At 45.9% G+C, this 13766-nt stretch overlaps 1 protein-coding gene across 3 annotated transcripts; it reads right to left on the reverse strand.

Moving 5' to 3' along the window:
* Positions 1-1128: 1128 nt before the first annotated feature.
* ddx41 (DEAD (Asp-Glu-Ala-Asp) box polypeptide 41) lies at positions 1129-12303 on the reverse strand. Of its 3 annotated transcripts, none has more exons than XR_010328894.1 (18): positions 12113-12303; positions 10708-10803; positions 10292-10445; positions 9840-9914; positions 9050-9110; positions 8173-8309; positions 7244-7316; positions 6645-6798; positions 6068-6204; positions 5609-5771; positions 5250-5381; positions 4034-4105; positions 3432-3528; positions 2960-3109; positions 2637-2708; positions 2124-2234; positions 1570-1775; positions 1129-1489 (listed from the first exon to the last, which is right to left on the reverse strand). XR_010328894.1 is itself a non-coding variant. In XM_064326464.1 (17 exons), exons 1-17 carry the CDS (start codon positions 12137-12139, stop codon positions 1639-1641), a joined length of 1848 nt encoding a protein of 615 aa, XP_064182534.1. In that variant the 5' UTR covers positions 12140-12303; the 3' UTR covers positions 1520-1638. The 3 variants fall into 3 exon arrangements, 1 of the variants encoding a protein (XP_064182534.1); XR_010328893.1 differs by having other exon boundaries at positions 1530-1775; XM_064326464.1 differs by lacking the exon at positions 1129-1489 and having other exon boundaries at positions 1520-1775.
* Between the last annotated feature and the right edge of the window lie 1463 nt (positions 12304-13766).

The following is a 13766-nucleotide window of genomic DNA, read 5'->3' on the forward strand; positions in this document are numbered from 1 at the left end:
GTTTGATTACATGCATGCGGATATGTGTTGCTTGTTATTCCTTGAGAGCCTGAAAGTTGTTAGGGGTGTCCCCTAGGCAGCCCTAAGGGCAGGACTAGTGGTTACTATGAGAACTCGGCTGTCTGCAAGGCCCAGCTGCGAGTGGGGGGGGTATGCTGCAGCAATTAAGAGAGCAAAAGCTCAAGGAGCCAAACTAAAAACTCTTACACATAATTACACAGATATTACTAAATGACAACTAATTAACAGGGAGCGCTGTTAGCCAGACTAATGAACTAAAATAATTAGCAGGCAATAAGAGCAGTGCCAGGAGGGGGAAAAAGTTTAGGATAATGAAAGATGATAAACTCTTTCCTTAGCGGATGCCCTTCACCAATGGAACTTACATTCTCTGAACACATTAACCACATAAGCAGCTACTGGACAGCTAATAGCCACACTCCAGGGTCAAGCGGCATGAATATTATGAACTCCAAATTTTATGAATGAAAGCTGTGTACTCTCATCTGCGTACCCCCCCTGCCAAACGCCATCATGAGGTCGTATTAAAAAGCTGTTTTGTCTTAGGGGTTTGAGTTCTGTAGCTCAACAGGGAAAGCTCTCTCTCAGTCCGACTCTGTACTTTGTCTTCGATTACATTCACGGTATAGTTGACTTGACGTAGTTATGTGCTGTAATATCTTGAATGACTAAAGCAACCCACTTCAAGTACTTTGTTATACGGTACAATCGCAGTGTCCCAGTTGAGCATTGAACAAACACTGGAGTTGCAAGACCAGGTCCCAAACCATTAAGCTAAACTAGGCCCATTAATGTCTGCCCAATTAAATATCCCAGATACACTGCAAGGCTGTTGCTCAGATAATATATATTGCTGCACATTATAATGCTGTACCTAAGCTTTGCAACACTCTTCCCCTAGAAAAGGACTTTCCAGATCTCTAAATCTCAGCGCCATCATATCTCACTTCCCCATTTAGTGCTAGGCTGTTTTATCTTGCACCCTAAATTAGTGCACACGCTACTTTCACGCCTGACCAAAAACCACCCAGAATATCATATCATCTGAGAGCAACTCCTTCAAGAAACAGACACACACACACACACACACACACACTCACAACAGACTCAAGCTCTGTTTGTAACTTTATTTACATCACATCAACACTGGAGTTTTCCTTCAGAAAATCCATACAAAAGGAAGCCTTGTAAAAGCACATGGGATTTACAGCAGTGTGGAGAGGGTGAGCAGGGAAACACGCTTGAGGCATTTACCTACAGAACGTTCTGGAAATGAGCAATCACTACATCCCCCACCCCACCGGCAGTGACCGTGATAAGGGAGCTTCAAAACAGGTGCCCATCAGATAAAAATATTCAAAATAGGGCAACTGAGAGAGAAAGGAAGGTAAAGAGAAAGAGAAAGAGAGAGAGAGAGAGAGAGATTGGACAGGACAGATAAACATGAGGAAGAGAGAGAGAGAGATGGGTGAAGAGAAGAGAGAGAGAGAAGGAATGGAGAGAGAGAGATGGGTGAAGAGAGAGAGAGAGAGAGAGAGATGGGTGAAGACAGAGAGAGAGAGAGAGAGAGAGAGCGAGATGGGTGAAGACAGCCAGAGAGAAACAGTCCAGAGGAGCTCAGAAGTCCATGGAGCTGTGTGCCAGGTAGTCCTTGCGGCCGATGTTGGTGACCTGCTTGGTCTGCATGGCTTCCAGTTTGGGGCAGTCTGTGATCCGATGGCCCAGACCGCCGCAAAACGTACAGCCTCGCTCCCCTGTGCGCACACACACACACACATCATTTCAACGTTCAGGGTTTCAGTGCAACCCATCACAGCTATGTACAAAGTCATATCTGAATGAACACCACTACAGTGAGCATTGACCCCTAAGAATAAGTCCCAAGCATGCGACATTATTTCCTGTCTGAGCACCGTTGTACGAGCCCTGAAAGAGGCCCTGCTTCTCCTTTTACACACTAAGGGCTGTGGTTTCATAGTGTGGGTTCTGCCCTGAGCAGTGACGTGCTAGCACAGTGCACAGGGCTATTAATATCTGCAGAACACCACAGCGCGGGCAGCATACACGCTCGGGTCCCCCGGGGCAGCGGGGGGCGCTCTCACCTCCGATGTCCAGCATGGTCTCGTCGCCGGTCTGCAGCACCTGCAGCACGGGCGGCACCTTCTGCTTGGCCTCGATCAGCAGAGCCTTCAGATCCATCAGGACTGACTCGTCTGGAGAGGGCAGAAGTGGGTAGGGAGGGAAGGAGCGAGGAAGAGAGAGATAGGGAGAGGAGACGGGGTGAGACAAGCGGAGAGAGGGGAGGGTGTGAAATTCGGTGGGAATTTGGGAATTTACCAGGCTGAGGGAACCAGACAAAACAAAAGGTGTGTCCTTTGTGCGATTCCGCTTTCTGTTCCTATTTACAGGACAAGGGTTTTCTACTCCAATCACAGAGAGGAAGTGAGCAGGCCAATAGGATGAATGTTTGTGGGAGCTAGCAGGGTAGACGTGGTTGTCAGCATTACTTGCAACAGAAATCGCAAATGGGCCCTGGGGTTAGAGGACTGTAAATGTTTTTGTTACAAGCATTATGCAGAACAAGAAGGATTGTGGGTGTTTATTCCTGTTCTCACCGCAGCCCTTGTTGATGAAGGTGGTGGCGATCCCAGTCTTCCCCGATCTTCCAGTACGCCCAATTCTGTGGACTGAACACACAGACGCAGAGCAACATTACACAACACGATACACAAACTCTTCTCTGATTGGAGTGTGCGCAAAATCGCACAATCTGATTGGTGAAGACAGAGACACGCGGAATGGTGACGTCACATAGCCTGATTGGTAGGGGGTGGGCGGTATAAAGTAGGCTGATTGGAGGGCGAGGATAATATTAAGTAGTCTGATAGGCGAGGATGGGTGACTGGCATTCTGATTGGTGGGGGTTCTTAGCTCGTACCGTAGTTCTCGATCTCCTCGGGCATGTCGTAGTTCACCACGTGCTGGATGGCAGGAAAATCCAGCCCCTTGGAGGCCACATCTGTGGCTACCAGCACATCCTTCTTCCCTTCCTTAAAGGCTTCAATAGCCTTCGTCCTCTCCTCCTGGTCTGAAACACACCACACACACAGACATACGCACACTCATCTCAGAAAATACCATATTCCACAACAGCTTGTGCTCTGTAATCACAGAGGCTGACAAACAGACAAAAAACCATTACACAAATCATGATCAAATCTGTGGGCTTGACATTGAAAAAGAGTGCAGTAACACACCAAGCCACTTGCTTCTGCCACAATGCACAAGTCCTGCCCAGGTCTAAAAAAAGAAAACCACGATACATGCCCTTGGCGAAAATGAAAACGTGGCATTTGTTTTTTTTAGTAAGAATACACATACACATACACACACGCGCGCACTACACACACCTTTCCCTCCGTGAATAGCCACCGCCTCCACGCCCTTCAGCAGAAGGTACTCGTGGATGGCGTCCACGTCCGCCTTCTTCTCTGCAAACATCAGCACCTGAGAGGAGAGAGACCTTTACGCCTGGAATGCACTTACAGGTCAAGGGCTTTACACTCATTACATCATTACTGGGCACCCCTGGCGAGCGAAACCCATGGCTCATCCCTGACACAGCTCATGAGCTCATAAACACAGGCTTACATCGTGTGGTCTCAGCGAGACGTGAGAACACTTTTACTTCAGCAACCTACAGAGAGAACAGGCCTGGATGGGCAGAAGGGCCTGCTGACATCATCTAATATGTTTATGTTCTTATGTTCCTCCAGACAGACGTATCACAATAAAACATGCTTTCATTAAGAAACTAAGTGTACATTTATACATCTGTCTACCAGACTACTGATGTTAAAATGATGGCAAGTAACTGAACAAACGCAGTCTCCTATGTATTAAAAAGCTGCGTTTCCTACGTGCACTAATGCAACTTGGCACTGTGTTTCCGCGTCTTTAAACCCGACACAGGTTAGGAATGTAACGGCAGCACAGGAAGACGAGCACGTACGGGGGGCGGAGTCTTCTGCAGGCACTCCAGGAGGTACACCATTTTGGCTTCCTCTTTCACGTACTCCACTTCCTGAACAAATTCAAACGGAAAGAAGAGTGACGTCAACCTGCAACTCGTCTTCTGCCAAAAATATATTTCTTCAGAAATCCATTTCTAGGAGGACAGACGTCATATTCTTCAATGCAGGCCAACGACAAATAATTATTAAACGAAGCATCAACAATTTCTGAAGATTAGTTAACAACATTCAGAACAAAATTCTAACATAATTATACTTCTCTTCAGTGAAATGCCATTAGAAAATTTTAAGGACTCCCTTTTGAAAATTCTACCGGCATGTAAAAGAGCCATTTTCTATGAAAAGAGCATCTTTATCCTCTTTGAGTGCGTGTGGCCTGCTCAGGCTACTCAGAAGTGGAAACAGCCACACGTCTAGCCTGCTCCAGTCCCCCACACACAGGGCAGGTAGAGAACAGCCCTCCTACTCCCCCCCCCCCCCCCCCCACTCCAGCACTGCAGTCCAACGCTGCTCCAGATCTATAATTTGATCCTGTATGTCGTGCTGTGACTGCACAAGCTGACAGTGCGTCTAACTGACAGTCACTGGATGATTTGGAGCCGACTGTCTCCGCCACTGCGGGTTCCTCCCGGGGTTAAAGACAGGTCCTGCCAGCCAGATGGATGGTGTGCACAACTCACCCGGGAATGCGGTTTGGCAGGGACAGCGTCAAGCATCACAAAAACTTCTTATCGTTGTTATTAGAATTATTATATTTTTGATGTACATAAAATATGATAGTATGGTAGTGTAGTTTAATGATTTGGAATCTGGGCTCCTGAACGAGGTTGAAGGTTTGATTCCCAGGCAGGATACTGCAACACTGGATGTTGTACCCCTGAGCAAATCTGTATCAGTAGATATAGCGCTGGATAAGAGCATCAGCTAAGCTAATATCTAATAATCATAATACATAACAGATGTCAAAAGATTCGCCCAACTAATTTACCACCCTGTTGTGAAGAATTGCTTTGTTTCGGTCAGCGGTCACAACACAGAACTGCACGTAACATAAACTGGATAGGCTGAGAGTTTATAGAAAATCAATGCATATAGCTTAGATTTGTGGATCCATGTGTTAGTCATCTGTCTCGCCTCTATGGGCTAATAACAGTCCATACAGTTTACATTGCATTCGTCGATTAGTGGCCTCACCTGAATGACGTCCAGACTGGCCGCCCCAGCGCGGCCCACATTGATGGTGATGGGCTTCACCAGGGCGCTCTTGGCAAAGTTTTGAATCTTCTTCGGCATGGTGGCGCTAAACAGCAGCGTCTGCCTCTGGCCCTATAGACAGACAGCACCTAAACTCAAGTCCCGCCCCTCCAGACCACGCAGCCAATCACAAACATTAAGGTGCTGTGAGGCTGTGTTTGTGAAGGTGACCTTGGAGAAGGACAGTGAGCGTGACTGAATGAAGGTGCTGTGGGGCTGTGTTTGTGAAGGTGACCTTGGAGAAGGACAGTGAGCGTGACTGAATGAAGGTGCTGTAGCACTGTGTTCGGGAAGGTGACCTTGAAGTAGGAGAAGATGGTGCGGATGTCCTCCTCGAAGCCCATGTCAATCATGCGGTCGGCCTCGTCCAGCGCCAGGTAGCGGCAGATGTCCAGGCTCACCATTTTCTTCTGCAGGAGGTCCATCAACCGACCAGGTGTGGCCACCATCATGTGCACGCCGCTGCCATGGAAACAGAAGTTAGCCACGCCCAGAGTCCTGCTCCTCTTCCTGGACCATGCCTACCCACAATTCCTTGCATTCACCATCTAACCCCTGGTAAAAGTCTGCTTCTGTCTGCTTGTCTCAGTACAGACTTTAAAACACATTTAAAGAACATTGTGATTGTGACATTCATGGCTGCAGATCAGTTCTACACAGAGGAAATTGTATAACCGGTAGGAGGGGCTTAGTTTGAATTCTGGGAGGTGACAGCCACACCCATGCCCCGCCCCATTCCCTTGAAGCAGCGTACTCACTGTTTGACCACCTCCATCTGATCCTTGACAGACATGCCTCCAATGCAGAGGGCGCAGCGCAAGGGCGGGGCCCCCTCTTCCTCCAGAAGCTTGCAGTAGTACTCAATGATGCTGTGGGTCTGCCGCGCCAGCTCTCTCTGTGGACACAACAGCGCCCCTGTAATCACCCAAACACCACAGAGCACCCCAAATAACCACCCCAACCATCCCGGGGCACCCCCTACAACAACCTAAACCATCGCAGAGCACTCCCCGTTACCACCCAAACCATCACAGAACACCCAAATAACCACCCAAATCTTCATAACAGTGCCCCCATATAACCACCAAACCTTCATAAGAGTGGCCCCTAGAACACTCAGAAAACAGTGTCAGAAACACTGTTGTGCAGTTGCTAAGTCCCTTAAAATGTCCAATGTCTGGCTGAGGACCCCACACCTCAATAACACGGGTAACATTCAACAACTTTATACAATACTCCACCATGTGAGACTCCCAACACTTGAGTGCTGACTGAGTGGAGCAGTGTAATGTGGTGTAATAGCAGCATGCAGGCAGCAGAGGGCAGCAGACTTACGGAAGGGCAGATGATGAGTCCGTAGGGCCCCTCTCTCTTGTAGAAGGGCAGTCTCTTCTCCTGCTCCAGGCAGAACATGGTGATGGGCAGTGTGAACACTAGAGTCTTCCCCGAACCCGTGAAGGCGATCCCGATCATGTCCCGTCCTGAGAGGCTACACAACATACGCACGCACACACACGCACACACACGCACACACACGCACACACACGCGCACACACGCGCACACACACGCACACACGCGCACACACGCACACACACGCACACACACGCACACACATGCACACACACACGCACATAACCAAAAACAAGAGCGCAGTGAGTGTTATTTCACATTTTGACTCCAAGAGAGTGATGAAGATCATACATGTTATTCTACTTCCCCTACTCTGCCCAGTCGAACACCGTTGCTGTAGTTTCTCTACCCTCTCATAGGGTGAGACTTACACTGATATTACTTCCATGAGTGAAAATCCTTACAAGCATTTCAGTTTCACCATCATGTGAGGACTCCCAGATTAAATCGTCACCAGACTCCTGCCACAAGCCAAACCCAGCCTCACACCCACCCCACCCCCACCTCCACCCCCTATACTCACATGGTTGGGATTCCTTGGATCTGAATGGGCGTGGGATGAACGATGCCTTTCTTCTTCAAGCCCTTTAATATCGCTGCAGACAGACAGACAGACAAAGACAGCGTTTGTGAATGCTGCTGCAGTCAGGGTCTCTTCACGTACACACATTGTGTCCATTTGTAATATTTCCCATTTAAACATTAAGGCCCCTATAATACCCGAACCACACCAGGTATTCTAATGGTCTAAACAGAGAGTAGAAATCTGCCATTAATCTCCTGCCATCCCATTAAACTGTAAACCCGGCAGGCTGTCATTCCCGGCATGGGTCTTTAGAGAAAGGGAACAGGCACAGATCAGCATTCCTCAGACGCATTTCTGGAGATAGGCTGCGCGCTAGGCCTTCTCTTAACAAGTTCTGTTAATTAGGGTTTGATTGAGCAGTTAAAGAAATCCTGACCATTATTTCAGATATGCGCAATTAATCTGCCATAAACTCACTGGGGAGGAGCTTCATTACCGGAGCTGTTTGTGCTATTAAGATATAAATCACTGACTTAATTCCAAAGGTTTTAATTCAATACATCTGTTAATATTTGCCCGCAGGAAAGGAAATTTGGGTAGCTGGTTCAAATTTAATCAGACGTTCAATTAATTGTTCTAGGCGCAGCTGAAGAGTCAATTATTCTAATTCAATTAAATGATACACCTGTCTGAATTAATCACTAGTTTAATGGGTTTACATGAACAGAATCGCTCGACTGACAGACTCCCACTCTATCATTTCTATCTCAATGCACTTAAAGCACGTGTCGCCAAATCAAAGTCACTATTTAATGACTGAAATTCTCTACGTTGAAAGCAAGACAGTAAGGCAGACATGTGAACACACACTCACACGCGCACGCACACACACAGACAGGGTGATGAGCAGAGCGCTAGGGCGCCACCTTGTGGGAACTTCATCTCCCTGAAACTCTTGATGGGAGGAGGGATTCCTTCTCCCTCCACCAGGACGTGGTACTTCTTCCTCACGCGGTCATGCCGCGCCAAGGGCATGTTCAGGATGTAGCGTGGCGGCCTCCAGCTGTGGGGAGAGGGAACTGCACTGTGAGACCACATCTCCATGGTTTATATGCCCCACCCCAAACCGGGTTATTCCTAATGAGTTTAAACCTTTGTCTGAAAGGCTGGGATCCAATATGGAGAATTACAGTTTCAGCAGAAATAAATCTCCAGATATTAGCATTCACGGAAACTATTAGGTTGCCTGGGAAATGGCACCATGCAGAGAACATGCTTCCACAGCTTCCGTTAATCCAGCTTAATATCACCAGCAACATGGTTTCAGAGATGCAGTCAGTTACATCAGCAGTTTTCCCCAGCTGATACCTGAACAGGCAACCAGTATAGCAGAAGCCACGTCAAATTAATAACTTCCCCACAGTACTGGGGGGTGTTTCACAAAGCAGAATTAGTGAGTTGGCTGAGTAAAACAGCTATTTTCAATTCAGTCCATTGTTCCATATTCCGGAGCGTTCCGGGTTTTACTCAGTGCAGTGATCCAGCTAGGTAAGGAAAGGATAGACTGCTTGTTCACCGCCCATGGAAGAGGTTATACAAGGGGTCATGGAAGGTTCACAAAGATCAGATCAACATCACATCCCATCACATCCCCCTCATCACAGTCAGATGAGGCAGGACATGAGTAAAACTGCTTTGCCTCTTACCTCGGCATTCAACAACATCCAACCACATCGGACCACATCCCTACCATCACAGCCAGATGCCGCCAGCCCAGAGTAAAAACCGCTCTGCTGTCCTCACCTGGTTTTTATTGGATCCTCGTATGTGATTCCCTTGGCCATCTCCTTCACGGACATCAGCGCTGTCGGAGAGAAGAGAATGATTACCCGCGTTAGCTTTTCAGGGACTGTATGCATTAGCTCCACATAGACAAAGTGTCGCTGTGCAGCCAGAATGATTTATAAGGTGTTTGGAAGAGAAGCTGTACATCTAGGTTTGCTATGAAACATGAAACTGCACTGTCTTTCAATGCTGTGTCAGCAGTGTGTTGTTCATTGTTCAGTGAGATGGGCAAAAGTCAGTCAAACACCTGGTGGTGTTTTAGTTAACAATTTAGTTTGATGTCAGAACAATCGAACATAATCATATTTGTAAATAAGACGCTGCGGACAACGGCCTTTTGCCTTTAAGATTCAGCTGGATGCTGTTAGGTGGGTGGGGCTGCATGCTGGTGATGTCCGGGCGGGGCACAGGGAAAGGATGAGTCCAGGGGTGAGATGAGAAACTGGTTTTGTCCCTCTAATACCATTCAGCCCACCCCAGCAGAGAAGAAGGGAGGAAGGGCGTGCATGCATGTGTGTGTTCTCAACTCTTTTGTAATAAATGTGGCTGACTTTGAAGTCATTTCATTTCACCATCCCCAACATAATTGTAGACAACAGTAGAACAGAATTAATGAAACTAGAGAGAGAAAATAGAAACACAAGAACACAGATATACACAGCAAACAATGAGAGAGAGAGAGAGAGTGTGAGCGCGAGACATACAGAGAGACAAACAGCAATACTATTCTCATAATAGGTTCTCTCACCTCTTCCCTCAGCCACACTCTCCAAGATCTTCTCCTCCTCCTTTAGCTGTTTTTCCTTTGCCGATTCTTTTCGAGCTGCATGGGACAGAAACGTGCACGTGCGCACGAACACAGACATAAATAAATATAAACAAAATAACTGCTTTCACTGTTTCAATCAATCCATTTCAGACTATTCACCACAACCCAGCAGATTACTGCAGATTGAGTTTCTGCTCTTGCTCTGTCAGGTGTATTAAGTGTAGTGCGCCCAGATAGCCTTATAAGTCTGTCAAATAAAAAAAGATATTAACTAAAAAAAATGCATGAATTAATATCATCAGATGAGTCAGAGACTGGCCCAGATATTTAAATAAAAATATGAATAAATAAGTAGAGGGCGGGGCTGACTAGGTGGGCACGCTGATGGTAAAGTGGGCGTGGTTTTGGCCGGGTGAGGCGAGGCGACTCACCCTCGGCCTTCTCCTTCAGGTGCTGGTGCTGGTCGAGGAGGCTGACAGTAGAGCGCGGGCCGACGCCCTCCTCATCGTCCCTCTGCTCGCCTCCGCTCTCCCTCTGCTCCTCCTCCGTCAGGCCCTTCCCCCGCAGCCGCAGCAGCTTCTGCAGCTGAACACACAGGACGCGTTACTGCACAGCACAGTCACACTGTCCCAGTACTGAGCAGCTTCTGCAGCTGGACACATTATTACACACCTGCACAGTCACACTGTCCCATTACTAGTCAGCCAGTGACAGCGCAGACACAGAAGTCTCTTTACAGAGACAGGTCTACAGCATTAACACAAGGTGCTGATTGACCAATCATAGCACAGACACATCTCTGCAGCTGATACATCACTACTAACTGGAGGGAATAGATGTTACATACCATCTCTTGTTTCCTCTGTTTGACAGGAACATATGGCACATACGCGTCATCCTCAGATCCCTCTGAGCCTGGTGCCTCCTCTTCCTCCTGGTGCCTCTGTAGACCACCTCCATCATGTTATTATTATTCTATGTACCTGTTATATAGCCTAGATCATTTGAATGAACACGGTAATTAAGTAATAAAGTAAAATGCAGAATATGGATTTATCAGCAATAGTGATGCATGACATGAGGAACTGGCTAAACGTCCCAGGACTTTTCAGCAGTCAGATTAGCTAGGCCCAAAGACAGAATTTTCTGCAATGTCCTACACAGCAAACGATTCCTTTAGAAAATGGTTACCTCCGTATTCATTACATCATAGACTCACAGGTGAACTAAGTTGGGTCCTAATTACTGGAAGTATGTACACTTGTGAGCCAAACCTGCACTGTCTTAGGACGGGTTTAAAGAAAAATTCAGAAAAATACAAAGACCAAGGAGTCAAGTGTGAGAACCCCTGTTGTAAGGCAGGAGTAGGCAATCCTGGTCCTGGAGTGGCAGAGATAATAGCCTACAACTAAATAACTGCATTATTAGGCTTAATGAATTCAGGTGAACCATGTGCTGGAGGCACTCTGCGTTACACCATTCAGACTCAAGCTGGTAATAATCGTTCAAAATCAAGTAGGGTTGCCTACTTGTGTACTGGCGGATAGGTCGGATTGTGTTCTTGTTACACCATCACAATACGTGACGATAATTAGCTACACAACATGGTTCGTGTCCCGTCTCGCCGTATGTACTGACCATGATTTACGTGCGTCAAACCCAGCTCGTTCCAATCAGCAAACTGTCCTGTGTGGTTTCGCGATCAGATGCATATTTTGCTGACGATCCTGAATGCTGATTCTAACGAATTATATCAGATAGATTTTCATTGTCCGTTTACAATATGTTATCAGCCTCTGGAAGGACGATGGTGCTACTAGTTACCATATCTCCGTGTCGATGCGGCCATTCGGTAGCTAATTTTGCTGTTGCCATACGTTAAGTACCATTGATGGGCCAAAAAACTAACGTTGCACATCGCTGAAAGACAAAAATGGGCTAGCAAATGGTGCGCCAGACGGGGACCAGACCTATCACGTTCAAACAGTTCTGAAAGATCGCGTTAGCTATCATAGCCAATGAGGCAATACAGATACAACTGTAATTGGCATGTAACTAACGTTAGCGGGTTAACTTTGCTGCTGAGTCATTGTATACTGTAGTCAATTTAAATCTACCAACTGATATCTGCATAATTAACACAAACGAGCGAAGACACGAGTTCTGGTTAGCCTGCTCTGGCTAAAAGCCTAGCTGTACTCTACGCAATCTAAATTAGCGACTGAACGTACAGAATACAGATGCACATTTACCTTCCTCGATCTGCTTTCTGGATCCATTGTTATATTCTGTAGGTTATGAGTTGGCAAAGTTTCAGAAATATCCACTGTATTTTGTTATTGCGTTGATAAAATTGAGTTCAATTATGAGCTCCGCGTTGGAAAACAAACAGCACCGTCGCCATCGCGTTTCTTTTCCGACAGTGGTACGGTGGCCGAGGAAGTCCAATCCAAGGAAGTTCTTGAACTCTCAGACCATTTCTCCGTTTAATCACCAACACTGTTTTTTGTTTGTTTTTTTTGTTGTTTTTTTTTTTTTTTAAACAAATGCAAAAATATGGTACAAGTCATTTTCAGTCAATATGCCTATGATAATGTATAATAATTTTAGTTTTATGAAGTGAAACCACATACAAAGTCAAAATTATAATTCTAATCATTATCTGAACAATGACTTGAATTTCATTTTGGGACGTTGAGATATGGTTACTATTAACTGTCAAACAAGTCAAGAGTTCAGGTTAAGTGCACCAAGGGAGAAAGCAAACACCACACTTTTGTCTTTTGTCAAAACTGTATTGTTTTAATCTTTCGGGATGAAAGATTTTTCACAGTATCAAAAGTGAATAATAAAAAAACAGAGCAGCCAACATACACTTGGCTCTTAATGGTATAGTATAAATCTACATTCCAAACTTTAAAGATAATGTCTTGTAGTTTAATATAACCTGGATAGCATCAGAGATCTTGCAAAATATGAAAAAGTTCAAAATAGATTAAAAAAAAACAAAACATTTCATTCATGTCAGACTCAGAAATAATTTTGTGTGAAGGACCCCAAAACCCCACACTGACTTCCACAAATCAATGTAATTCTTGGTTGCTCTCAGGATAGGATAAACCTCTCTCCTTCACAGTAAAGCTGAAGACAGGTTCAAGGATACCAATGACAGGGGGTGTGTTGTCAAGGCTGTACCATTATTGCAAAAAATAAAATAAAATAAAATAAAACAAAACAAAAAATAATTCCCACATCATATAATGTGAGTTTTGGATGCCCTCTAAGCCTTAACAGTGGATTTTGTGCAGACACACAGAAACCAGAGAGACACGAACAGGGAGGGAAGTAGCGTACCATAACTGTGAAGGATATGCTGCTTCAAGTGCTGGAGGGGGGAAAAACGCGGTACTTTGCGGCTGCACAGTAACAAAGAACAGTCGGGTCACGGCATCGGAACTCAAGCGTCCGACGCGAAGGGGCGCTCGGCACGCGAAGGTCGTACGGAGCCCCGTTTCAAGATGGCCCCCCCGAGGCAGCGTTGGGCTTCCTCACGACACACATCTTTGAGGTTTTCATTAGATTGCATACAGTCAACGTGATTTACACCGAGTACTGAATTTCAAGGAACGACGATAACTGGCAAAAAAAAAAAAAAAAAAACAAGGTGGAAAACTTTTGATTCAAAATACATTTGTCATTTTAAAAAGTCATGTAAAAGGGAGGGGGAGAGAGATTCAGGTTAGATTTTGATTACATCTTTTGAAGACGTTTGATTTTAAAAAAGTGTTTTTAACACCATTATAGTTATTTTTAAAATGGAAAGTTCATTTTAGTGTTGTCCTGTTTGTCACGTTATTCAGTTACGGAAAGACATTAAAAACGAAGAGAAATTGTTGAGGAGCTGGG

This window comes from Anguilla rostrata, chromosome 3 (genome assembly GCF_018555375.3).
Source record: "Anguilla rostrata isolate EN2019 chromosome 3, ASM1855537v3, whole genome shotgun sequence".
Lineage (NCBI taxonomy): Eukaryota > Metazoa > Chordata > Actinopteri > Anguilliformes > Anguillidae > Anguilla > Anguilla rostrata.

What these genes read in the sequence shown, in the direction of transcription:
- ddx41 (XM_064326464.1), bottom strand. Translation starts at nt 12,139, where the DNA reads ATGGATCCAGAAAGCAGATCGAGGAAG. An exon ending in GACTCATCATCTGCCCTTCC is followed by an intron (nt 6,205 to 6,644) that starts GTAAGTCTGCTG and finishes TTGTGTCCACAG; the next exon opens with AGAGAGCTGGCGCGGCAGAC. An exon ending in CCAGTCTGGACGTCATTCAG is followed by an intron (nt 4,106 to 5,249) that starts GTGAGGCCACTA and finishes GAATTTGTTCAG; the next exon opens with GAAGTGGAGTACGTGAAAGA.